General features: G+C 38.6%; 2 protein-coding genes across 3 annotated transcripts; one reads left to right on the top strand and one right to left on the bottom strand.

The window, feature by feature from the left end:
• Positions 1-284: 284 nt before the first annotated feature.
• On the bottom strand, positions 285-13,219 carry txnrd3 (thioredoxin reductase 3). The gene is made up of 16 exons (XM_057847076.1): positions 12,894-13,219; positions 12,430-12,490; positions 10,441-10,550; positions 9,686-9,793; positions 9,484-9,556; positions 8,770-8,889; positions 8,491-8,633; positions 8,161-8,276; positions 6,930-7,155; positions 6,685-6,777; positions 6,154-6,230; positions 5,254-5,410; positions 4,952-5,059; positions 4,750-4,845; positions 3,427-3,561; positions 285-1,469 (listed from the first exon to the last, which is right to left on the bottom strand). The coding sequence occupies exons 1-16, from the start codon at positions 13,008-13,010 to the stop codon at positions 1,407-1,409; spliced, it is 1,803 nt and encodes a 600-aa protein (XP_057703059.1). The 5' UTR covers positions 13,011-13,219; the 3' UTR covers positions 285-1,406.
• A 3,106-nt stretch (positions 13,220-16,325) lies between these two features.
• On the top strand, positions 16,326-26,852 carry bin2b (bridging integrator 2b). Of its 2 annotated transcripts, none has more exons than XM_057844812.1 (14): positions 16,326-16,450; positions 16,798-16,903; positions 17,128-17,296; positions 20,231-20,311; positions 22,561-22,615; positions 23,058-23,152; positions 23,256-23,351; positions 23,481-23,588; positions 23,658-23,743; positions 24,993-25,068; positions 25,190-25,272; positions 25,349-26,003; positions 26,103-26,195; positions 26,418-26,852. In XM_057844812.1, exons 3-14 carry the CDS (start codon positions 17,204-17,206, stop codon positions 26,526-26,528), a joined length of 1,632 nt encoding a protein of 543 aa, XP_057700795.1. In that variant the 5' UTR covers positions 16,326-16,450; positions 16,798-16,903; positions 17,128-17,203; the 3' UTR covers positions 26,529-26,852. The 2 variants fall into 2 exon arrangements, with proteins under 2 accessions (XP_057700795.1, XP_057700796.1); XM_057844813.1 differs by having other exon boundaries at positions 16,353-16,445.

Here is a 26,852-nt window from a genome sequence, read left to right as displayed (position 1 = left end):
CCCATGCAGGTGATACAGTTGTCAGATGTGAGCAATGAATAAGGCTTCACACCAGTCCAGATGGTACTCATCAATTGCTAAGGTGGTATAGGGCCATCGAAGCACAAACCCCAAGGACACCTGGTATTATATCATCACAGCTCTCTGATCTGGGGAACATGAATATCCTAGCTCACCTCAAAAGATGATTTTGATCCACTGTACCCGTTACAGGTTAATACTGTACAATAAAAATATTCTTCTAATCTGCATTAAGCATGAAAAAGCCAAATGGGGCAAAAAGATTTGACAAAAAAAAAGGTACTTTATTTTTCTTGAAAGATACGCTTGAGTGTCCTGAGACAGAAAAATATATATAAAGAAACAAACCCCCCCAGAAGCTCAAAAGATTTAGGAAATCACCACAGAATATTTGATACATCTGTTACATGATCTTTACAATAATTGGGCACACCAAGACAAATATTAAACTGTACAAACAGCATCCAGTGAATTGTTCCAATTTATATCGCATTAATTTGTGATTAGATGTAATTATACAGACAGGGTAGGGCAAACGTGTTTTTTTTGTACATTTTTTTTTGTATTGCACTGGAAATGCAAAACAACTGGAAAGTTGTGGTATACAAATATATGGCAATGTAGGAAGATGAAATGAGCAAATGCACTCAGTATGAAGTTCAGACGACATTCAGTACAGTTCTGTACGTACAAGTTAGATTTCCCAATTTGGGAGAATGGGTTATTTTGATGATTAATTCATGGTGTCAGGGTGGGTGTTAATTATGCCGCAGCCTTTGACTGATTCTAGCACGTTTAATTTTACCAGTCATGTCAATCCCTAATCTAGCTCCTCTGGTTTGGGGAATCAGTCAAGCTCAAAGGGATTACACAATGAAATCTATGCTGCTTGCCCATTTGGTTCATTACTCTCAGATGACATAATTGTACTGGGGTGAAACGGGTGTTGGACGTAGGGGTTGGGACATCACCAGGTACTTCTGAAGAGGGGCATCAATCCCTGCCCACCAAAGCATTTTGGGTTACAGGCAGGGACATCAATAACAGCTCAGGCACACACAAACACATTGCGAGTGATGTGTACACCGTTGCTCCTCAAAGAAGGACACAAATGGAGCCCAGTAGTTTTTCAGCAGAGTAACCCCGCTGTTTAGCAGAATGCCCTCATATCAAATTAGCATCAAACAGATTGTCTTAGCTCTCATTAAACCAAAAATGAGCACCTGTACTTTTTAGATGCTGGCCGCTTTGTACAATTTATCCTGAGAAACAACTGTTCACTAAAGTGAACAGCTGGAATCGAAGGTGGAGGTTTCTTGGAAGCTAAGAGAAGATGGCTTGGTGAACTAGATGAAAGCATTCTGCTAAACGAGCAGGGTTTAACCTCAGCAGCCAGCCTGGGTGATGTCACCTCCTGAACTTTTGGTTACATCCAAAGTCGTGAAGACCTAGGCGGGAGCAGAAATCAAGAAAATATATTCAACACAATGTAGGTCCTGCTTCCATCTCACTTAAGTACAATATCCACAGTCTGTCATAAAGCATTCAAAACGACGGAGTACAACATCTTGAATATAACAAAATTACCAGTTTATTGTTGTTGATACTTTGAAACCATTTCATTTTGCACGCTTTCCAGTAAATCCACAGAATACTATTGCAACATGTAGATATGCGCCGATTACCGGTTTCAAGGTATACCATGGTATGAAAACGTCAAGATTTGAAAACCGCAAAAATTTTCTGTCGTACCATCTCTGAAGTATTAGTATTTATTATGTCCCAAAAAATGCATGGAGAAATCTCTCGCTTGCAGCTGTAAGGCTCAACCCTCCCCCGCCCGTTGTTGCTCAGTGTCAGTGAGTCAGCTGTGCTACACAATAGCTGGAGGAGGTCAAACTCCGGAACATTTTCCCCCATCGAAGAAAACGAAATCGCTGGTATGGGAATACTTCGGCTACAGAAAAGTTACAGATGACCGTGGCTTGGAGGAGGAGAGCCAAATAACATGTAAAACACGTTTGTGGAGGATGGCTGCCGATGAGGCGATTCCTCCAATATGATTTTGCATTCATACAAAATTAAAGGTTAGTAAAACACTAGAGGTGAGAATCTTGGGGCACCTAACGATTCGATTAGATTCAATTATAAATCGATTATTGATGCACAACCCCATCATCCCAGCTGTTAGCTGCTTTTAATGTTTTGAACATTAGTTTAAAAAAAATAGTACAAAAATCCTCTCAGGCTTAAATAAACTACTATTTCAGTATCAAGTTAACAATTCAAAATAGTAAATAAAATACTCAAGTCCCTGTTCTGTATCACAACTTTAAACTACCGATACATTCAATTAATTTGTTGTGAATCAACCGTTAAAGTTAAAATTGCTCCCGTTATTCAATAATTTCCCTTCTGTCTACTTTCGACATGTCAAAGTTTTAAAACTGTTTCATCCTTTAAAGATAGATTCAAGTCAAGAATTTGGCGATTTAGGAGTATTTTAGATAAAAAGTTAATTATGTTCACTCGGAAGGTTCGCTACAACAGCCTTCCTGAGAAATCTACTGCTTTAAGATGGCGGCTGTTTACCAACGCCGGCGAGTCATTCATTTCTCATCTAGTTCTCTACATATGTGCTAACGCCGGCGAGTCAGTCATTTCGCATTTAGTTCTTTATGTGATATCTACCGTAGCATTATGGTAAATGGTGTTATACTTATATAGCGCTTTTCCACCTTTCAAGGCGCTCAAATTATGTGGGCATAGTTTGTAGCAACGTGGGCGAAGTTTGTAGCAACTGGGCATTGTTTGTAGCAGCTGTTGGCAATTTTTTTTATCTAGCGGCATGAGTTGTGGGATGTCGATATTTACTCTCGGTCTGTTCCTCACTGCGTCCTGAAGACCGCGCTGACTGTGTTTTAGTTCCGCTTCACTTAACATATTTAAATAATTGGCATATGGATATTTGTGAATCGTTCTCGAATCTTCAGCAGCCGAATCACGAATAATCTAACAATCGGAAATTTCACACACCTTTAGTAAATACTGTCATGTTTCCCACCAGCTACGAGAGTTGACTCCAGCGCGTTTAGTGTGTCTAGCGCTGGTAAAACGTGTTTTTTTTTCTCTCTTGCAACTGTCTGTGTTGAGAAAGAGTGTGCGTGCATATACACATAGGGTTAGGGCCCATGTGTACATGATACGAGTCATACACTCGAGCTTTTTATGGAAAATAATTATTTTTGTTCTGATGGTAATAATGTTGAGCTGTGAATAATGTGATATTTTGGTGCAAGGTTATCATACTGGCAGTATATCATACCGGCACATGCCTAGCAACATGCTGATACAGGGCAAAAAGATGAAAAGCTTCAATATTCTGAGGTTGAGTAGTGCCTTTACCTCAGCACAAGTTGGGTGGATGCCAATGGTGCCGTCCAGCTGCTCTTTGGTCGCACCACATTTCATGGCTGCACCAAAGCCTTGGGTTACCTCTCCTGCATTGGGACCCAGGTAATGGAAGCCAATCACTCGGTCCTATAATGACAAAACATAACTCAGTGAAACAATATTCGTTTCGAGCTGAAAGTTTCCTTTCCTTAATCCTTTCAGTAATAAATCTTCGCTTTTGAACTTAAGTCTATCAAGTAAGGCGACCTAACATTTAAAATGACACTTTCCTGACTCTGCTCGCTATCACCTTTTTCTCCATTTGTACAACTGCTGGATTCTGCTTCTAGCTGGCATCAGCTTATTTGTGTTGCTAGCTAGTTGCCCTATAAAGACTTTCTCCTGGTTGCACCTCTTAGAAATTCTGTCTGCTGCTACTCCTCTCTGCAAAGTCAGAAGGTATCTTCATCAGATTCAAGCAGAAGCATTAGCAACAATCAAGGATATCCAAAATGAAAACAACCAAACAAAAATTGACATCTGTCATAGATTGCAGGTATTGATTTTCAAATTACAATTGAAAAAAATGCAACTGAAGTGCAGTACCCATTTCTTTCTTCATGTGACACACATACTGTATACACAACAAAACAGTAGGGCTAGCACACATTATAGAGCTGTACACTTCCTTGTTATTATTTTACATGACGAAGAAAAAACTAATTTCATATCGACTGTATTGCAAGTGAAAGCAGAGCAGCAGAATTTACACAGCAGGAGCGACTGTAGGATCTTCCAAATAATTTGCATTACCTTCGAAAAGGGCCATCTCATGACTATGTATGGGCATACATGAAACAACACAAACTAGCTGAGTAACTGATTTTTATTTAGTTAGCAAATAAAACCCCAATATCATCAAATCACTTGCTGTAAATTCAGACAATTAAAGACAAAAAATGCATCAAATCAAGATGTATCAAAAACTGTCAATCAATAGAGATAGGTGATAGCGGTTCGTAACTCAAGCCACGCAGTAACTGACTTGAGCTCCCCTTTGCTTCAAGGGAAGACCGCTAATATGTGGAACACCAACATTAATTATACTGCCCAAAACGCACACTTCCTTTTGGTTTTTGCTTAACTTCATGAACAAAAGCATATTCTGTCACATAGAGGAATTAAGCCATTTCGGTTTTGCATGTTTGGTTCACCTGCGTATCGTTTCAGTTACGTTTTGTGCATTTTTGGCAAAGTGCTCAATGTGGAAACATAGTCTTGGTGGAGTTTCCGCATATAAGTATGTAAGCATGTACTTAGGGGACCAAGTCTTACGTTGTCCAATTTATTGCAGATGATTTTGGCATAACATTTGTTGTTGTCCCTGCCCGGCACTGTGAACTCCAAAGGCCAGAAGAGACTGTGGTATACCTAAATATAATGAACATAATTACACATAAAGAAGCACAAAACAAAATAAAACCACTGATGTACAAAATAATTAGTTTAACGCTGATGTGAATCTGCCGTATGTTACCTCAAGGTTTTCCTGCCCATACAACTCTACGGCTCTCTCCTCAGACAGACCACAGGAGCCGTACTCGAGTGGTGTGAAGACAGTGGTGGGGACATTGATGTAATCACACTACAGAGACATTTTGAGTCATTATGTTAGAGTATTTTGTGTCGAACATTGTGTTTTCAACACTTTCAAGTTGTTAATTTGTAAGACAAATTGCATTATTTCTGGTCTCTATTTTAATAGACAAAAGAAAGTTCAATTATGTTCTTTAAAAAGTCTTCAATTAACACAAATGAGCATCTTTTATGTCCTTGTACCTTGAGTGTTGAACCCCCATAAAGACGGCGTGCCAGCAACTTTCCGGCCTGAATAGCAACAGGAGTTAGCTCCCACTTGCCCTCCAGGATGTCTCCGATGGCGTGGATGTGGGGCACGTTAGTTTGCTCTTCATCATTGACAGGAATTTTCCCATTCCTTTAAGGTGGCATAAGAACACCAGAGAGAAGTAAGAAAACATGTACTGGTAATTTAATGGCAACTCGCTTAAGTGACAATTTGTCCATGAGATCGTATTAAATGTCAAAACAGTACTGGAAAAATTAACTACAAGATGATAAAGACTTTTCATTTCGACAGTAGTAGAATTCATTCTTTTTTTTTTGCAGCTTCATTTGAATACAGTTAATTACTACCGTCACAAGACAAAAGCATGACCCAAAGCTTTTAGGCTTGCCACATGCAATCTTAATCCTGGCCCGCTGACCTGCTTGTTTGAATCAGGCAGCCATTCAAAATGTAGCGCAAGGAGTTATTGTCAAAAATTGAAAAGGGTAATTATTTGCAAAACAATGCATACACACTTTTCCTCCAATCAATTTCACTATTTCACAAAACAATTACAATTCTCATGTCCTGAAGACTTCCTTACAGCAATACAGCAATATTTTTAAATGATTAGCTAGCAATTCACAAATTTTGCCAAAAAAACAGCTTTGTCATCTTTGGCATTCAAACAGAAGTCCTAGTGTGACCTCTGGTATTATAACATAATGTAGTTTTGTTTTTTAGCTCAACATAAGACAACTTAACCCTCCCAACCGCAAGACACAAAGTCATGTGACAGTGATAACTGCTGACTCACCATGACTCTACATTCTGCGTTATAGGCACCGCTCACAAAATTGCTACAATGCTGACAAACTGGTAGTAAAGCTTACTTTGGGTTAACTTTGACCCCAATCTTGTCTAGGCCAATCTTGTCAGTGCATGCGTCTCGGCCCACAGCAATTAACACCTGAGGACCAAAGAATAGTGTCCATTGTTTACACAGTTAGTTGTAATGAAATTATAGAGAAAACATTAACATGTAGGTTGAGTTAACCAGCAACACAGATATTGGAGGGAAGAAAAGCATACAGTATTTAGTATATGAATAAAAGTTGCGTGACCAAACTCGAAAACAGGTTAGCTGGTGCCTTTGGACCCCCCCCAATTTTTTTTTTATTTATTTTTTAAAATACATACACATATCAACTGAAAAGCGAAAACACTGGATATTGTCACCTTTAGTAAATCCTGGAGACATATTGTGTAAATGGAGTAATTTCAAGTTCTAACTGGTACTTTGTACCGCCATTTCCCTGTGATGTAAGGATGTGATTTTGCTTGTTTTGCCAAATGCGGAAGTTAGATGCACATATACTTGATTTCTTCATATTTCATCACCAGAAGAATACTGGTTGACTTACAGTGTTGTACTCTCCCTCAATGACCTCATCATTTTCTGTGGACTTAGCAGTCACCTTCAACCTGCCAGGGCTGCCTGCTTCCAACTCCTCTATCTGACAGATGGAAGAGTGAGGGGGGGAAAAAAACACACTTAGAGGAGGAACTACAAAATTGCCTGTATAACTTCTCTTTTATATAATTAGAATAATAATTATTTCATATATTTGAATATTTTTAAAATGGATAAATGAATCCAGTCACTTACATTTACAGGGACAAATTTACGGATGAATTTGATACCATGTTCCTCCATGTATTCGCCAGCACGGTCTGCCATTTCCTGGTCAAAGCCTCTCAGCAAAATAGAGCGCACCATGACGGTGACATCAAGACCCAGTCCAGCAAGGAAGCCTCCACATTCCAAGGCTACATATGATGCACCGATCACCAGGGTCTTCCCAGGGCAGTATGGCAAGGAAAAGAGATCATCACTGGTGGGAAACAAATATCAGGTCCAACATGAGAATCAGCTGCGACTTGCCTTGCTACTTAAGGCAAAGGCAAATTTGTACAGCACAATTCAACCGAAGGCAATTCAAAGTGCTTTACATCACATGATCATAAAAATCACATTAAATCAATAGAACGTAAAAACAAATACAATCGAAACAAGAAATAAAATTATAAATAAAACTCGCAGAAGCTTGCATTTAACTCCTCACATTATTTTTTAATAACTTTCCACCATTTGTTTGATATTTTTAGCTTCTAGTTAATTTGCTTACAGAACACAAATGACTTTTTTCTTATGTCAGACTCATATTGAACTTTCACACTCCCAAAGAGAAAGATAGGCAAATAAACTGGAAATTCCCCACAAGCTGCAACACTACATTTGTTGGGAAATAAGGATTGCTCAATGCACATCCGGAGCCAGTTCTTTACAGTCGCACTATAACAGGAAGGTAAATGATATTTGACTGTAACCACAAATAATGCAGTTTTAAAGTAGAACAAATTTTTTTTTTCAAATTACTCTGTTCCTGTCTATTTTGTGATCATATCATGCATTACAAAGGAGCAACTGTTCTTCTAGCCACTAGATTGTTTCAGTTACTAGAGAAATGTATCTTTTCATGGCAGAATGATTATAAAAAATCTGTTATATTTGTGCAAAGACCAAACATAAAACAGGATCTGAGGATTTATTAAAGTCAAAGGATCTTGAGTCAAATGGTCACCTTTGGTGTGAGGAACTGTTTGGATAAAGATACAGTGCGTCTAACAAAATGGCAACATCACAATAAAGGTTTGACAGAATTTAAAATTGGGAAGTGTATGTCCTGACGAACCTCCAACTACCCTTGTGGGAAGGAAACGGACACTTATGTAGCAAACTATTCTCAACCACATGGATGAGATGTTTTGCTACTATGTGTGGTCTAAATTAAATCATTTGAAATTGTGCCTCATGAAATTTAAAATCCATCCCTCACCTTGTGATGCAGTATTCTTTGTCTCCAGGTACACCTAGGTAACGTGGTCGTTCACCTGTAGCCAGGACAAACTTAGCTGCTGTGTAAAATGTCTCCTTCCCTCGTTTGTTTACTGCCTGCAAACAAAAAATGTAAAAACCCAATTTTTTAGTCTTGGACGTGCGTTTTTTTTTTATGGAATTTATTTTTCAGGTTATTAACTTAGAGGGGAAAATCATAAGCCAATGCAAATGCTGATTTCATCAGCAATTTCCACCATGTTTTTTGTGATTCTCAACAGTCAAATTTATCAAAATTTTCATATAGCTTAAATAACATCAATTGTGTTACCTTGATCTTGTGAGGTTCAACAAATTCTGCATAAGCATTGACATAGTTGACATTCTTGTCCCTCAGTGCTACCCTGTAGCCCCAGTTGAGTGAGCCAATGTAGTCATTAACTGCAGTCTTCATCTTCTCCCAGTTGTGTTTGACTGGCGAGACACACAGCAAAACACTGCTTACTAATTGCACATCAAAAGCACTAAATGTGACCAAAAATGTGCTACATCAGTCGCACTGAATCCATTTCCTTTCATCACTTCTTTGGTAAGGAAATTAACCGCTTACCAGTTTCATCGAATTCCCAGCCAAACCTTCGTGCATCTTGCATGGCAGTACCCAGCAAGGCAGTCTGATGCATCAATTTCTTGGGAATGCAGCCGACATTCACACACGTTCCACCTAGACCTGATCACCCCAGATTAGTACCAGGAGGAATTTGCAGTTTGGGGAAGTTAAAAAAAAAAAAAAAAGTCATGTATGCAAGAAAATCTACAGTTAGGTTATGCAGTTTATTTATGAAATAATCTTTAGAAAAATTGTACCTTTGCACCCTTCTTATTTATTGGTCTAATTTTAAAAATTAGAAAACTGACTTGCTGCAAGAACTAGCCAACTAGAGGCAGTAGAGATAGAAAAGCCCACACTGCAGCCTTGTGCGGCTTGTTTTCTTGGCCAGATTAGATCTTAGGTTGTAGACATATCAAGAATACAAAAATTCTTTTGTTTTGCAATACTCCAATATTATACATCGTGCCTATGATGCCTTGTACTCAAAGGCGAAGCTTTGGTCAAAGACGTAAGAAAAACACAAAGAAATAGACTAGGTCATGGGAAAATAACCATGAACTATATGGTAGAAAGACAGAAAAGTGGATGATGTGACAAAAAAGGGACCAACTCAACTATTGTCAATGTTTTTTTTAGTTTTTGTTGCCCTATGTCTTAATACTTTTGTCCGAGTAGCAGAGCATATTACATAATAAAAAACAATTATCATACCCCATGTGGTTCCTTTTGGCGTGGGAACAACATAGTCCAAAACCATGACCTTTTTCCCCAAATTTGCAGCTTCCTTAAAAAAAAAAAAAAATTTCAGATGATGAAATTGGTAGCTGTAGTTCCACTCTGAAAGGATCAGAGAACTATAAAATGACCACTGAAATGTTACAACCAATCACTGTGTTGCAATTGAACTTATCACCTTTGAACAGGCCAGTCCTCCAGAACCTCCTCCAATGACAATAAGGTCATAGTCATAGGTTTCAGTTTCTCCATTCAGTAACTGATGCAATCTGCCATCTTTATGGGCCTAATAAACACAAAAGCAAAGCTCACATACAGTTTATACATTCTGCACATATGAGCAACTTGCACAACCACTTTTATGTTTATCATTTATAATGGCATTTAAGTACCCACTACCATATGTATACCGTAGTATTCTCTCATTTGCCCTTTGCTGTTTGAACACGGCTTTATTTTGTAAGCCACGATTCCAACCCTTATTATTCTCTTGACTCTGGGCCGAAAATACAAGTAGCCAATTTAATCAGTATGTTTAGGTTGATTTGTTGTTTGTTCATTATTCTCATCACTGTGCTGCTGACATTTATGTTAATTTTCATCTTCAAATGTAAACCGACCACCTTGAGTGCCTGTTCTGTCCAGTTATTGCTACAATTGCAATGAACTAAGAAACACATGCGGCACAGGCTGATTTTTCATGATTAATATGTAGTTTTAATTAGGATCTCATTTTAATACAAGCCAAAATGAATGCAGTAATTGAGGTGATGAGTACTTGTAATTCAGTTGAGCAATAGCTCTCCGACACCGCCTTTTGTGGATCACAGAGCCAGTCAATATAGCAGTGTCCCATACAAAAACAAACTAATTAAACCATGTTTAATTAAATAATTTTCAAGCAAGGATACGTAACAATTAAAAATATGTTACCTGCATTGTCTTGTCACAGCCACCAACATGGGTTTTGTTGATAAAGACATTAGGCACACTTTTTTGTCCAGTCATCTCAAGTAGCATCTCCTGATAATTGATACCATCCTCTGGAAACAGTACACAAAATATAAGTTTCTTGCATGCAGTAATGTTTTTGTCAACGATGACAATAACGAAAATATTTTGTCAACGAACAATTTTTTCATGAGGATGATGCGCCGAAAATGTATCTTGGGAGACTAAAACATAACGAGATGAATGCCAGTTGTCATCTGACGACACGAAAATGAGATGAAAATTTGCCATTGTTTCAGTCATAAATCCACAATGTGTGATATTTTCTTATTGTATGTATGTATTGTAGTTAGAACGCATTTAGCATCGTTTGGTCGTGCCACTCATGTGACATAAAGCGCGCTCCCGAGTTCCCACCCCTTCGCCCCACACACAGGCTTCAGCGTGTGCCCATTCCAGGCTCCTTTTGTAAAACGTGTCAGGTGCTGCTTGGTAAGTTTTGTTTACTTATCCTGGCTACGCTATGTGGCTTTAGCCTTTAAAGGTCTGTGCTGAGTGATCATCAGACACTAAACTAAGTTGTGGCGTTAGCATAGCACGAGCGCTAGCATTAGCACAGTGGTTTTTAACCTGGGTTCGGTCGAACCTCAGCGGTTCGGTGAGTAAGTCTAAGGGGTTCGGTGAAGGTAAAGAAACACAGAGCCCTATTATTGTACGCTGATTAAATCTAGGCAAAGTGGCTTTTTAGACCAGCTTTTGTACTGGGTTGCTCCTATTTTACAGTCTTAATCCATTTCTTTTAACTGGTAGTCCTCGATCTGATAGGAGGAGGAACTGGTTTGCTCAGTGGAAGGTTGACTTGCACTTGGTATGACCAGACCAATGGGCAGCGTGGGCTCAAATTTTGACCTGTTTATAAAACATGCTGTCAAAGTGAGAAGAATTTTGAACAGTCGTTTGTTAAATTATTAGCTTGCTAGCTTGGTTTTGAATTTGAAAAAAAAAAAAGAAAAAAAGAGCTTTATTATTTAATTCTGAAGTGTTCGGTGAATCCACGTGTGAAACTTGTGGGGTCCGGCACCTTTAGCAAGGTTAAGAACCATTGCATTAGCATTTAGCGCGGTGTCTGTCTTCTTAAACTCTTGGAAAACATTTTAAATACAGTTCGTGGCATCCAGGTGAGTTTATTTAATTGCAAATAATGTGCTGTTTTCCTGCTGAGTGTGTATTATTATCACGTAAATGGTGATGTCCTTAAAGACTTTACAGTTATGTATGTATGTTATGTCGGTCATGTTCATTTGAAACCTTTTATTTATTCATGGACTAAAACTTTTGAAGTTTAAAGATGAAAACATTTTGAAATTGTCGACTAAAACTAAACAAAATTTGAGTTTTCGTTGACTAAAACTAGACGGAGACAAACCCATTTTGAAATGACCAAAATATGACTAAGACTAATAAGTATTTTCGTCCAAAAGACTAACACAAAAATGAAAATGGCTGCCAAAAACAATACTATTTGCATGTGAATATGTTTTCACACAAACCTTTGGAGTGTATCAAACTAAAAGATTGTACATCAGAATTGAAATTTGTCTGGACTTGTGCAATATCTAATCCTAACTCGTACTCATAAAAATTGAAGTTTGATTTACCCATGTCAATTTTCAAATGTGTCATGTGCTATGGAAAATATTAGCAATGAACCAAATGATGATAGTAAGAAGGAAGGCTCAGCGTCATGTTTACTCGCAAGATCTACATTATTCTAAAAAAGTCACGTAGTATACCAATAAGTAAGTAAAATGTCATTGTATGAGTTCCTTGACTATCATCAGTTTTATGAACTTGCTAGTATGTTGTGGCTACAATATATAGTTTCCTTAAGATTTTGCACAGCATGCAGCAGCAATGCTAAATGCTGAGTCACTGTAGGGCTCTACTAGTATATGAGGAAATAGATCTTACCCATGAGATCTAGTTCCACCACATTACACTCCACTTTGAGTTCTTTGAACAAGTCTTTAACCTAAAACACACAAACAAATACATTAAATGGACAGTAACACATTCTTACAAAAATTAATGCCGTAAACCACAACCAGTTTGTGTAAAAGGACAACAAAAATTGGGCAATGTACGTCGGCATAAACCAACTCGAGTTATCAACGTTTTTATTTCGGCAAGATACAACTTGACTGGGGTTCACAGAAGCAATAATGTCCGCAACACAGCGGTTACGAAAGATATGTACCGTGCTTTCCGACTAAATTTTGCGAGAGGTTAAAAAAAATATAAAACCACAACCATGGGTTTCAAGTGACATTTACGAAGCGTGTACTGCCAGAGATTAGACGAAGCCCGTTCACTTCGCGGGATAGTGTCAAAGACTAGAATACAAAGTTTTTAGCCAATAAAATAAAAATACATACCGTCACGCAATATGGACAGTAACTTTTGCTGAAGACCACCACTTGGTTTGAGTCAATAAGGGATTGTATTCGAGTTTTAAGTTCATTCTTCCCGGTTTCACTGTCGATAGGAGGCATTTTTAAGGTGAAGTATTTCCGTCCAAGCCTTCAGTGGGCGGCTGGTGTGCACGAATGAAAAGTAAAGCTAAATCCAGTTGATTCGTTGGCTTTCCTTCAAAATACTACAGTAACAAAGCGACCGCCTGCTAACCTTCCCGTACAATAACTGGCATCTGCCTCAGACCGCGCCTGAATACGCTAACGTCGATCCCAATGCTTTATGCTCATGTTTGTGATGTATTCGATTTGTGGCACTTTGTCTACCGGCTTCAATAATTCACATTTGTCAATAATCACTCCGCCCAACCGATTTACCCAGTACAACAAAACCAAACAACTGAACAAAACGTCACCAGGTTGCTTAGTAACATACCATAAAAGCGCGACAATATTAGTTTGGAAATCTTGTCATGTGCATGAGTAACTTCATAAACAAATAATTTGAAAAAAAAAAATGCAAATATTACTACTTCATAAACAAATAAGTAGGAGATAAGCAAAAATTACTATTCAGAGAAAATCACTTTACAATGAAAGTTGGATTGAGAGAGGTATATTTCATGTTTCAGATTTGTCTGAAAGAATTGGTAGTTATTTTTTTTCATAAGAAAATTTCATGAGCACAAAATCACTTCCGGTAAGATAAAGAAGACTTTAATTGTGTTGTGCTGAGGGTGCTGCAGCACCTCCTGGTGTTGAGGAGAAAAAAAAGTACTGCATATTTAAAGGTTTTTTTTGGGGGGGGCGGGGGGGGTTATAAATAAATCAATAAATAAAACATATAGAAACATTTAATTTCGGGGATTAAATATATATGTTGCTGAACTTTTTTTTGCTTGCTACCAGGTCACGTTGGATAAGGTGCTATTGGAATGGACAGAGGTAGCGTTAACATGGCGCAAAAACGAATTAGCAATTTTTTCTTGGGAAAAAAAAACAGTTAAATTTTCCAAATTTGAGGTCCTAAATGAATGATTATGATAGTTTATAATAGTGCCCAGATGTTCGTGTCAATGCGGGGATTTGCATTATAATACATGGGTGCTTTTATTTCCAATACAAAAACTCCAACACACATTGTTGGTTAAAAAGAACACCGTCTTTGTAGTAGCCTAGTAGTAGTACGTAAACTATCCAGTATGCATGTGTACTGCCATTGTGCACGCCTCGTAAGGAGCAAAAGCGCAAGCATGACAAATTTGGACCGAAATGGCAGTTTTTGGATGGGAAAAACAAAATAAGATCCTCAGCAACCCCTGCTGTGAATGTCTTACAGCGCCCCTGTTCCTCAGTCTATACAGTAGTTGAATTGATGAAGTGCAATCCTTTCAGTGTTGTTTTAATCAAAGATTACTATAGCTAAAATATATTGTCGACGAACATTTTTTTATGACGAGACAAAAACGAGCTAAAAACATGTCTTCAGAGACTAAAACATAACGAAACGAATGCCAGTTTTCGTCTGACGAGAACGAAACGAAAATGCGCCATAGTTTTTGTCACATGTTCACAATGTGTGACAATTTTATGTGTAGTTAGCCTGCATCGTAGCAGTGTCTGGTTGTGTCACTGATATGAAATGCTGCGCCCCCCCAACTCACCAGTGTAATCTCCAGTCTCCTCATTCATTGCTTGTCATGAAACACATACTTTTACAAGGGCTGCCAAAAACAACACTGCATCTTCCATATTAAAAAAATAAAAGATTCAAATGCATGGCGTCTCTCACAATTGGAAGTATTGGTATACTAGCTAGAAAATGTACAAAAACATATTCGTATTATATACTTGCCTTAATACTTAATTAAGCATAGCACTTTGAATTGAATCAACACACAAAGCATAGTCTTTTTATGCTTTATTGTCAACAAGCGAACCTAGCACCAACAAACTTTTGCTCCCGCGCTCAGCGCTTAATAACTCCTCCAGACACACACACATATCCTGCTACGTCATCACACATGACGCACATGGACACGATAATTAGGAATACCGTTCATGGTTATAATACTTTTTCTCCCGGAAGAAAATTCTTTTGGAATTTGCTTCTCGATGCTTGTTGTTCCCCTTTCAATTTAGCCTTTTAAATAAAATAAAAGAACTCCAATTCAGAATACTACACAACCCTGCATCCTTGTTATAGCACAATTGCCAGTTCACCGCCATTGACGAGAATAGAATAGAATATAGTCTTTATTGTCTTTTTACAGAGTACAACAAGATTTAAAGCTTCACCATAACGTGCACCACATAGAACATAAACAAATGTACAATAAGGTTGATATAAAAACACAAGTTACAGTGAGTGTACAAAGATTGGGAATAAAGTGAATATGTGACTAGAGGCAAGTAGTGATGTAGTGGTAATATAACGTACATGCGTTTATGGCAATTTACAGGACACAGACTAGGAGGCAGATGGCTGACTTGATATGATAGTGCAAAGGACAGTTTGTGCATAAATATTGATATAACAGTGAAAAAATGCTATGCTGTAATTGCAAATATTACATATGCAGTACCCAGTTTGAGACCGATATCTGAGAACATATTACTTAGTGACATGCATGTGACAATGTTGTGGCATTAGCAGTGGATAAATGTTCTATCTGTTTCAAGTCTGCCTGAGACAGTTATGCATTTTTTGTCCTGTGTCATCTAAATTTTGGAGGGGTTTTGAAAAGCATATGTGTGAAGAACCAAGCATGCAATCATTATTGACCAAACAGTAATGATTGCAAGTATTGTCCTTTGTGATTTATCTTATGCTATCTTATCTTGGGAAATTTTATTTGCACAAAATGAGCTTCTTATACAAATGGTCTTCAACTTAATGGGAAATTTTATTTGCACAAAATGAGCTTCTTATACAAATGGTCTTCAACTTATGAACAATAACAATAAAGAAAAACAACAACAAAAAACAACAACAAGTATTTCTACATTTGCAATACATCAGAGAGCCTTCTTTAATCGACCTTAAGTAATGTTTTTTTTAAAGTGGAATTTAAAGTGCCTTATGTGACATTCAGAGTATTTCTGCATCATGTAACAAAAAAAAAAAAACAAAAAAACTTCAATTTGCCGCTTTTATTTTTATTTGTTTATATTTTTTGAACCGTAATACACTATATTGTATTTTTGTACTGTCTGTTTTGCTTTGTGTGTTTGTAACAGTTAATAACATAAGACAAAATAAAGCTATAAAAAAGCACGACCACAAATGTCCTCCAAATGTTTGTAATGAATAGACCTGGATTATGAATTGCGTACGTGCACGTCATAAAATAAATATAACAGTTGACAGAAAGTGTCATAAAGCGTCCGTGGAAGACTACTAGTCAATAGCGCCGTTTGCTGTTCAAAATACGAAATGGCAAATACGGTTCTGACGTTTCTTCTATGGAATATTATGTGACCATAACATTTGATTAAAGATAACCTAAAGTCAAAGTAAGGTAATTTAATTTTATCAAAATATAAATACTGAAATGTAAAGGTAATTTGCTTTCCTTAAATGTTCGCTTTCAACTTTTAGTACATCACAAAAACCTGCCATTTTAACACGCGTGTTCAGTTTCGTATTTATTTGTATATTTAATCAACTATCATTTTCACCTCCTGTGTTACTAGTTATATTACTGACTGTGTGTTGTTAAAAAGTTGATTTTGGAGACATTCCAATTTCCAGATCAAAGCGTCAAGAGGTTCATTATGATTATTAAAAAGATACTTGGCCACATATTGTCAGTTTTATCTCCATATTTACGTTACGTATGTTGTGACTGAACAAATTGTTTCTCAGGGGGCGTTTAGGGTCACAAAATTGATAATCGCCCCTTCCTGTCTGCTGTTCACTGGTCTGCGCCAGTTGCGCTTCATCCGACCAACAACATTGACATGCCTTGTAGGTGAGTGGATGTATGCCTGGAGGCTGAAACAATGTCAAGAAATTTCTTAACACATTCGAACTTGCACACAAATGACGTTATCGAGATGAGACGCGGTTGATAATGGTAGGGAATTCACTCAAAAGTTACTCCCCTCGTGTGTGTGTGTTTGGGGGGGGCGTGTCCGTGCTTCCGTGTGTGCTGAATCATGACATTTGCATTGTTGCTCCACCTCAATCCTCCAGTTAGTCAGTCGTCCTTCAAGAGGAAGCATAAGGGAGACGGAATTCAGAACCGTTGGAAAGCAAACTGTTGGGGACCATGGCCGACAATAAGATGGGCCCGAACCTGCAGTCTGGTGCCGGATTCCTCGCTAAAAGGGTCCAGAAGTCTTTGAATCGTGCACAAGAAAAGGTGAGTTGAAGTGTCAGTATAGTTCTACATTGTGTTGAAGGGATGCGTGGCGAAGGAGAACAGATGTTGTACGTAGTAACCGGTGCGGTTCTGCCTAAAATCTGATGCTGTGTAATATTTTTTTTGCTGTGGTGGCATTAGCTATCCCTGTTAATTCCAATGACGAAACTCAAAGGTCCAGTAATTACTTTCTGACTTGTGTTAGAACATCAAAGTATTTGTTATTGAGTACCACGCAGCTGTGTTCGAAAGCAGCAGTCACCACTTCCTGATTGTTACTTCCCCTGCTTTCTCACGAGCACTTCATCATGAGGTTGAGTTGTTTGATAGGACAAAGTAAAAGCAGAGGCTTTATAAGTTTTTGATTGAGCCATGTGTTTGCTCTGAATTTGATAAGCAAATGCTATTTAAGTCATTTGGATGTACAGTGATCCCTCGTTTTTCAAGGTTAATGGGGACCACAACCTACCGCGATAAGTGAAAAACTGCGAAGTGGCGACCCCCATTTCCCCCCCCAAACCTGTCCTGTTCAGCTGCTTGGATACAGGAGATTTTTTTTTAATGTATGGAGGAAGTCGGCGTGATGTCACGATGACGTCACCTCGCTTAGCAACGTGTCGCCATTTTGTGAAGTGGGTACGCACAGCGTAACATTCCATACACAGACGTCTGAAATTCATGTATTTCAGGTGTGTTTTGCTTCTTTTTTCCTAAAAACGTCTTAAACGTGGCTTACTATTATCACGAGTCACTGCCGACTGACGCGAGGAGGCGATGCAATTTAGTATTAGCATTTATTGGCGTAAAAAGCTGCCGATACAAAGTCGCAGCTGATAGCTGGATAAACAAAGGAATGACCTGCAGTGGAGTTCGGAAACATCTACAACTACCTCATAAAGTCACCCAGTAAGTTGACCTTTATCATTTATGTGGAATATGTACTGTGTGGAACTGAGGAAATTGGTAGTATACACGAAGTGATTATTTCTGCCATTACCGGTAATTCGCCTCCAAGCTTTATTTAGCCGTCAACACGTCATGGCAAAAAAACCAATTCCCACCAGGCCAATAATATACCGATTGACTAATCAGAGCAGTTCATGGCAAAAGAAAAAAAAACGCTTTGCGAGTTGCCAGTTAAGGTAAAAATAACCACTGCCTAGTCTATTGAATCGTAGCAGCTAATTGGGGCAAAAAATAATCGATTAAAATCACCAGTAATAAAATGTCGGCTGCAAACGTAAATGTGCTTGGATTTAGGTTCCCACAGGCGAAAATAGTCCACGGAACCATCTTCTTTTACTGTTCCTCGATTAATTGTGCTCAGCCATTTGTTACTCCTTTTTTTCTCACGTGGAAGAATGAAGAACTTCAAATGCGGCTCCGAACTCTTCCTTGTGTGACAACCTGCAACACAGCAACTTTTAGCCATTCCTACGGAAAAAAGACTGCAAATAAGACGAAAGTTCAATGCGTTTCTATTATAAGTGACTGGACTTTTACCCTATTGTCAATATGGCAACGCTTTGTTGTGGCTGGTGACGTCATCAAATGCCCGGATGTCCGACTGCCTCTATAGTACATTCTGTGTATATTTTTTGTGTATACAGCACACGAGTTTGAAACTTAAATACAATATACAATAACATGCATACGATGAATAAAATGTACTCACCACACTGATGATCTTGATTAATGAAGAAAAAGCTGCAGAACAATGGAGATGAAGAAGGTACAGATGGTATATTGAGAAGCTTCTGCAGGACGTGTCCTGCGCAAAAGGAACATCATGATGGGGAGTTGTGACCGTTGTTTTTTTCTTCTGAGCAAAGAAAGCCTCGCGTCTTCACTTCTTCCTTGAAAAGGAACATCCTGGACGGCATCCCTATCCAAATAAGGGCAGTCTTCATGCATGTTAAACACCTGCTCCGGGAGATGGCTATCCTCTTTAATTGACTTGGGAAATTGGTCCTTGACGTAATGAACAGCTGCGTCATGGTCTGCCGAGGAGGCCTCCCCATACAACGTAACGCTGCAAAGTCCAGTTTTTGAATTTTTTGAACCAGCCCATGCTGGCAACAAAACCACAGTTTGGACTGTGGACACAACTCTCTTAGTGTCCATGGAAAACGACACTGAGGCCGTGTTACGGATTTTTGCTTAGTCTTTTTTTATGTAGCGAACCGTTGATTCGTTTAGTCCATAATGGCGTGCAACACATAGCTGTGGCCAACTTTAAGCATGTCCAATAATTAAACTTTCTCGTGCACTGTCGTCATTTTTCTTTTCTTCTTGGGTTCACTAGAGCGTTTAGCAGGTGTAGGATGCTTTGGAGTTATTTTCAACGACGTCACAAGCTCAAGAAGACGAGCAAGTGCGGTCCCCTTAGATTCGACAATCAGCTTGCGATATTCCAAGTGATGCCGGCCAGCAAATCAGTGGTGGATTTTGAGTTGGGTGGGCTCCCCTTCCCTTCTGCTTGGGAACGGAAAGTTTTTACATCATATTTTCTCAATTATTTTATTTCTTTTGAGTACATATATTTTTTTTTGACTGCAAAAAATCTGCGATAGACTGATGGCGCGCAATTCGAACCGCGAAGTATCGATGGATCACTGTATTCATGTTCATGGGCAATGCTGGGAAACAAAACACTTGCTTATTTAGAACATTTAGTCAAAATGTTTTTTTAGGATGTGTGATGAGTAAAGTTTCAGCAATATGACAGGGCTTCTCTTTAAACATGCCATCAAGTGACACAATTCAGATTAAACACAACACATTGTAATTTCAATTCAAACTTTACCTGAAAAGACCATAAAAATAAGAAGTGACAGTAAAATTAATCTGGTTCTGTGTAGATAGCTACAGAAATTGAGATACTCCTACTTCATGAGTGATATCTGATAAAATCCCAATATTATGATTACACAGGTCCTTCAAAAACTGGGCAAAACCATGGAGACCAAGGATGAACATTTTGAGGTTTGCTCACAGAACCTCCACAAACAACAGGTATATATAAATAGTCTACATGGTTTCGATGTTGTCTATTGTTCCTTATGTGAAACTTGGATTAAAGTCAATTTCCTGTTTTTGTCCTTTAAACAAATTTTCTTGGTGCCTTAAGAATGAAGCTCATATCTTTCATCTGTTAACCTTCAATGTTCTTTTTGTCTTTTCAATGCACGTCAACAAAGTAATGGGTAAAGAATGGATTGACAAAAAACTATTCCGGATAAGCTTTCATTTGGGTGCCCTGCTGACAATGCGAATCAAGTTCCTTAAAGCTTTTTTGCTAGAAACATGCAAGTCAAGTACATGTTGTAGCTACTACTTTGCAGTGAGCATTGGGACGGATGTTCTATTCTAACAACTACTTTACTGCTCAGTTAAACCAAAGTTTGCAATATTAAAGAAATAGAATTGGCAATGTCCAAAACTCGTCTGTTTTATTACCGTAATTATCTTTCTGAGATGCAGACTTAAGCTTGAAAGCTACTTGTGGTGTCTTGTAAGAAAAGTTTGTAGATTTGGTGGCAGACAGTCAATGGGCAGCATAGCAAAAATAGTGGGTGTCTTAAGCGACCATGGGGCAAATAAGTATTTAGTCAACCACTAATTGTGCAAGTTCTCCCACTTGAAAATATTAGAGAGGCCTGTAATTTTCAACATTGTTAAACCTCAACCATGAGAGACGGAATGTGGAAAAAAAAAAACAGAAAATCACATTGTTTGATTTTTAAATAATTTATTTGCAAATCATGGTGAAAAATAAGTATATGGTCTATACCAAAAGTTCATTTCAATACTTTGTTATGTACCCTTTCTTGGCAATAACGGAGGCCAAACATTTTCTGTAACTCTTCACAAGCTTTTCACACACTGTTGCTGTTATTTTGGCCCATTCCTCCATGCAGATCTCCTCTAGAGCAGTGACGTTTTGGGGCTGTCGTTTGGCAACACGGACTTTCAACTCCCTCCGCAGATTTTCTATGGGGTCGAGATCTGGTGACTGGCTAGGCCACTCCAGGACCTTGAATTGCTTCTTACGAAGCCACTACTTTGTTGGCCTGGCTGTGTGTTTGGGATCATTGTCATGCTGAAAGACCAAGTCACGTCTCATCTTCAATGCACTTGCTGATGGAAGGAGATTTTCACTCGAAATCTCTCGATAAATGGCCCCATTCATTCTTTCCTTTACAAAGATCAGTCGTTCTGGTCCCTTTGCAGAAAAACAGCCCCAAAGCATGATGTTTCCACCCCCATGCTTCACAGTGAGTATGGTGCAATTCAGTCTTCTTTTTCCTCCAAACAAGAGAACCTGTGTTTCTATCAACAAGTTCTATTTTGGTTTCATCTGACCATAACACTTTCTCCCAGTCCTCTTCTGGATCATCAAAATGCCCTCTCACGAACCGCAGACGGGCCTGGACGTGTACTTTCTTCGGCAGGGGGACACATCTGGCAGTGCAGGATTTGAGTCCCTGGCGGCGCATTGTGTTACTGATAGTAGCCTTTGTTACTGTGGTCCCAGCTCTCTGAAGGCCATTCACTAGGTCCCCCCGTGTGGTTCTGGGATTTTTGCTCCCCGTTTTGTTATCATTTTGACGCCACGGGGTGAGGAGGGAGTTGAAAGTCCGTGTTGCCCAACGACAGCCGCATGGAGGAATGGGCCAAAATACCAGCAACAGTGTGTGAAAAGCTTGTGAAGAGTTACAGAAACGTTTGGCCTCCGTTATTGCCAACAAAGGGTACATAACAAAGTATTGAGATGAACTTTTGGTATAGACCATATACTTATTTTCCACCATGATTTGCAGATAAATTCTTTAAAAATCTGACAATGTGATTTTCTGTTTTTTTCTCCACATTCTGTCTCTCATGGTTGAGGTTTACCCATGTTGACATTTACAGGCCTCTCTAATATTTTCAAGTGGGAGAACAATTAGTGGTTGACTAAATACTTATTTGCCCCACTGTACTTCTCCAAGCATTTAGAATAAGATTGCTGTCGAAAAGACAATGCTTTCCAGGCATTCAAGGTTTTGCTGTAATGTCAATACTTCTGTCTGAGAAACTTATTTCAGTTAGAATTTTACGCTTGTGACTATTAATCTAATTTAGAATTGTTTCGAATTTGCATATGACTAGAAGCTGAGGGTGCAGCGTCTTTTGAACATATCTCTTTAGGTATAGTTGTGTAAGATGCATAACCTTGGAAGTCATAGAGTTCAATTTCTGTTTTTTCACTCTGCATGCAGGTGGATGGAACTAGGTTGCTTAAAGATGTCAAGGCCTACTTTGGTGCAGTGAAAGGCAAGTTTCCAAACTATTACATGTTTACATGGAAATTCTTTAACCACACTGCCACTTTCAGCTAAATAGAAGGGTTAGCGAGTAAATGGGAAGTGTGAATTGGTACTATTCTTGGAGCCTGCAATCTATTTTGCAATGGTGTCTGTCTTGCCTAAAAGCAAAATTTAAAAACAACTAATGTTATATATGTGATCATGTTTGAGAAACCATTGTTTTGCTAGTGTTGTCAACGTTTACTATTGACTCTCAGGAAGCAAGTGTTGATTTGACCTTCTCATTGTGGGTGTAGCAGACGAGAAACCTTGAAAACAATGTAACATTAATGCACAAAGTCTGCTGATGACAATGTGTTTTGGTTGGTTGGTAGGTAGTAGGTTGTTTTTATTTTTTAATTTTCTATAGTGATCTAATACTTAGTTTTCACTCTATTAATTTTGCACAGCTTTACATGAGACATCCAAGCGACTGTCTCAGACGTTGCGAGAGGTATACGAACCTGACTGGGATGGAATAGAGGACCTTGCTGTCATTATTGAAGTATATTCATTTTCTTATACTATGGCATATCTTTTATTTGAAGGCATGTCCGAAGAATTAACTTGGGGATTGAAAATGAAATAAATTATTTTTATTTTTTTAGAGTGAAGATTTACTTTGGAATGATTACGAAGAGAAAATGAATGACCAGATTGTGCGCACCATGGAAAACTATACGAGTCAGTTTCCAGAGGTCAAGGTATCTTGTTGTTTCTTTGTTTCTATCTTTTGGTACAAAATGGCTTTGTGTCATGAGCCATGACACACAGAGGCCTCGATTTTCTGGCATTTGTGAGTCTGAGTGTTTACTTGACCACATGTGTTTCAGGAAAGAGTTTCTAAACGTGGTAGAAAGTTAGTGGATTATGATTCAGCACGTCACCACCTGGAATCGCTGCAAAGTGCCAAGAAGAAAGATGATGGTAAAATAGCTAAGGTAGGTGTATAATAGTTGTAAACATTCTGCTTTACAGTAGCACATCCACAATTGAATCTATCCTAAAAGGCAGAGGAGGAGTTCAACAAAGCCCAGAATGTCTTTGAAGAGATAAATAATGAGCTGAGGGAGGAGATGCCTGCTCTATATCAGAGGTATGATTAACCAGCTGAGTTTCATGGTCTCTGATAATATGTAGAGAACTTGTTTTGTTTTCTTTAATCAGGCAGATCTTTTAGCAGGGGTGTCAAACCGATTCCGCAAAAGGCTGTAGTGCAGGGTTCACTAAATCCGGACCTCGGTGCCATTTTTCCACTTTTGTCGTGTTTTCCAAGTCTCTCTTCCCTAACACACCTGAACCCTGCCATAGTGGGTCCTGGTCTTTGTTCCAACAGATCCAGCACACACAGTTCAACCAATGAGGTTACTGCTAAAACAAGCAGCGCCTGACTGCAATCAATTGTAAGACACCAGACTGGTGAAATGCTGTCCTCCTGATGGGTTTGAACAAAACCCTGCACCCACTGCGGCCCTTTAAGGACCGGTTTGACACATGCGTTTTACTGCATGACTGAAAAATAGAGTTAAAGATTGCTTTTATTTGAAAAGGGTTTTATGTATAGTGTCTCCTTTAATGTTAGCGGGGATTCTATTTGAAAAAACTGAAATGTCAACAATTACATTTAATTGAAATTAGTGATGCACGATAATACATTTTTCAACCGATATCGATAACCGATAATTTCCTGCCCCTTCCACCCGATAACCGATAATGTCACGCCGATAATTCTATTCAAATATGTATGTAAAATGTTAAAGTTTACAAAGATCAAATGTTACTGTGCAAAAATGTAATTTAGTGCTATTTTTTTCCACATCAAATGTGAACAAGTAGTAAATTCAAACATCTAAACAATGGCAATGACATTGTGTAATGGTAAGCTTTTGGCAACAATTACTTAGAGAGTAAACACCCAAGTTGCACAAAAATGCCTTTAAAAGTAAGCCATTCCTAACATGCCTATATCACATTACTACACTGCAAAAACACCTCCTTAAAACTAGCAGAATTGGACAAAACTGTCGATTGCGCACATTTGGAGGCTAAATCAAGTATATAATTATCGGATTGCATTATCGGTTGAATTTCGTTTTATCTGGATTATCCGTGTGACGTCATAATTGCCATTATCGGCCGAGAATTATCTGTGACCGATATTATCGTTCATCTCTAATTGAAATTTATGTGAAATGTCTCCTTTCACATTAGTGATTGTATTTGAATGTATTTAGCATGAAATTTGGAAGGTAGCCTTTTGATAAAGCCTTTCAACCACACAGAAAAAAGAGAATCTAAAGGTTTTCAGAATGCATGCTGTAACTGGTGATTTGTTTTTCCGGTAGCCGCATTGGTTGCTATGTGACTGTCTTCCAAAATGTATCAAATCTGAGAGATGTCTTCTATAAAGAAATGAGTGTGGTAAGATAAAAACACAACTGCCCCCCCCCCCCCCCCCCCCACACACACACACACACTATTTTTCAAAGGGAGATAAGTCATTTTTCAAATTGATATGTTAATCATTTTGTTTATGATGTAGCTTAACAGGGATTTGTACAACGTGATGAAGAAACTAGAAAATCAACATTCTGGAAAAGCGTTCATCATAAAGGGTCTGAGCAGGTGATCAATAATTTAAAAACAAACAAACATCCCTATAGTCGAAAAATACTTATTCATTTTCGTTTTCTTTACACAGCCCCAAAAGGAAGTCAAAGAAGAGAAGGTCCTTGGCCATCTCCAGTCCAATCCCGTGCAACACAGCTTTCCCAGCCGATCACATATCCATCAATTTCACAACGCAAAATGGGGATGCTGTTGCACCCACCTCTCCTGAACCACAAACTCAAAGCATCTCAAGCGATATCAGTAGAGAAGAGGATAGTGGCATCCCCACCCAAATTGGGGTCTCTTCGGACTCTGACCTTAGCTCTTGTGATAACAGTACACACCATAGGCAGTCAGTGTGTGTCAGCGAGCCCAGTGACAGGAGCACAAGTGAAAGTTTAGAGGAGGTGGAAGCAGAAGCTGAACTATCTACAAATCAATGTGAATCTGGTGTCTCGAAATCTGAAGTTTCAAGTGAAGAATCAGCCATTCCCTCTGATTGTGCACTTAGTGATGCACCACACATTCCCAACCAGGAAGACAATGCAAGTGAAGCGCAATCAGAGGAAGTCAAGACCAAAAATGCACCAATTCCTGCCCCTCGTCGATCGTTCCGCTCGGAGAAAGATCTTTTTCCTTCTGCAATGGAGAACCAGGAGGAGACAAAAGGAGACTTTGACACCAAGATGTCCGCTGGGTCACAAGATGACTGTGATGGTCAATATCCACCTGGCTTTCTCTATAAGGTGGACAGTCCTTTTTACTGATGTCATGTTAATCAAAAAAGATGTTTCAAATAATACAGTAAGTCCTAATTAACTGATGTGACCTATGTTTGTCACCAGAGGGTAGCGCTAAAGAGCCATGCAGAACCTGAAGGTGGCCAGCTCCAGTTTGAAGAGGGAGACATAATCCTGGTCTTTGCTGACACACAGAAGGTGTGGTTCCAGTTCTTTCTCAATATTTCTCTTCACAAAAATTAAGTTGTAAATTCAAAGATGCTACCAAGTTGTATTTTTATTAGTATGATTTCGTTTGTTTATATGGTACTGGTAATTTGTTTTATGGCCTTGGCCCAAGTCAAATGGATGGCCAGAGGATTGACATGGTATCTGATAAGTGTGTTTATATATTTGTATCATGTTTGTGTCTTGCAACAGGAAGGTCTGGTAAGAGGGGTCAAAGAGGAGAACTGGCAACTGCACAGAGATCTTGAAAATCATGCTGGGACTTTCTCAGAAGACTTCATTGGTCCTGTTCAGGCGGAATGAGGCAATATTCACTTCCTCCCATGAGGAGTTAGTGACTCACACACACAAACACACACGCGTGCACATGTTCCAGTTCGCATGCAAAAAGTCCAAATTGTTTTGGGTGTGGAAGCTTCACAAACAAATTTCCAAGTCCTTTGTGGATACTCGACATGTTTTGATGTTGCAACTTGTGGAACAAAATGAAACAGTTGAGCTAAATTTTCGGGAAATCTTAGGACAACTGAAACTTTTCATTGTATTTTCAGTATTTGTATTTTTATGATTCTCATGAAAGACTGATATTTTGTAATGCTGCTGATAATATTTGTCAATAAAGTTGGA

This window comes from Corythoichthys intestinalis, chromosome 9 (genome assembly GCF_030265065.1).
Source record: "Corythoichthys intestinalis isolate RoL2023-P3 chromosome 9, ASM3026506v1, whole genome shotgun sequence".
Lineage (NCBI taxonomy): Eukaryota > Metazoa > Chordata > Actinopteri > Syngnathiformes > Syngnathidae > Corythoichthys > Corythoichthys intestinalis.
Note: the sequence above shows the minus strand (reverse complement) of the source record. Positions and strands in the feature narration are given on the sequence as shown.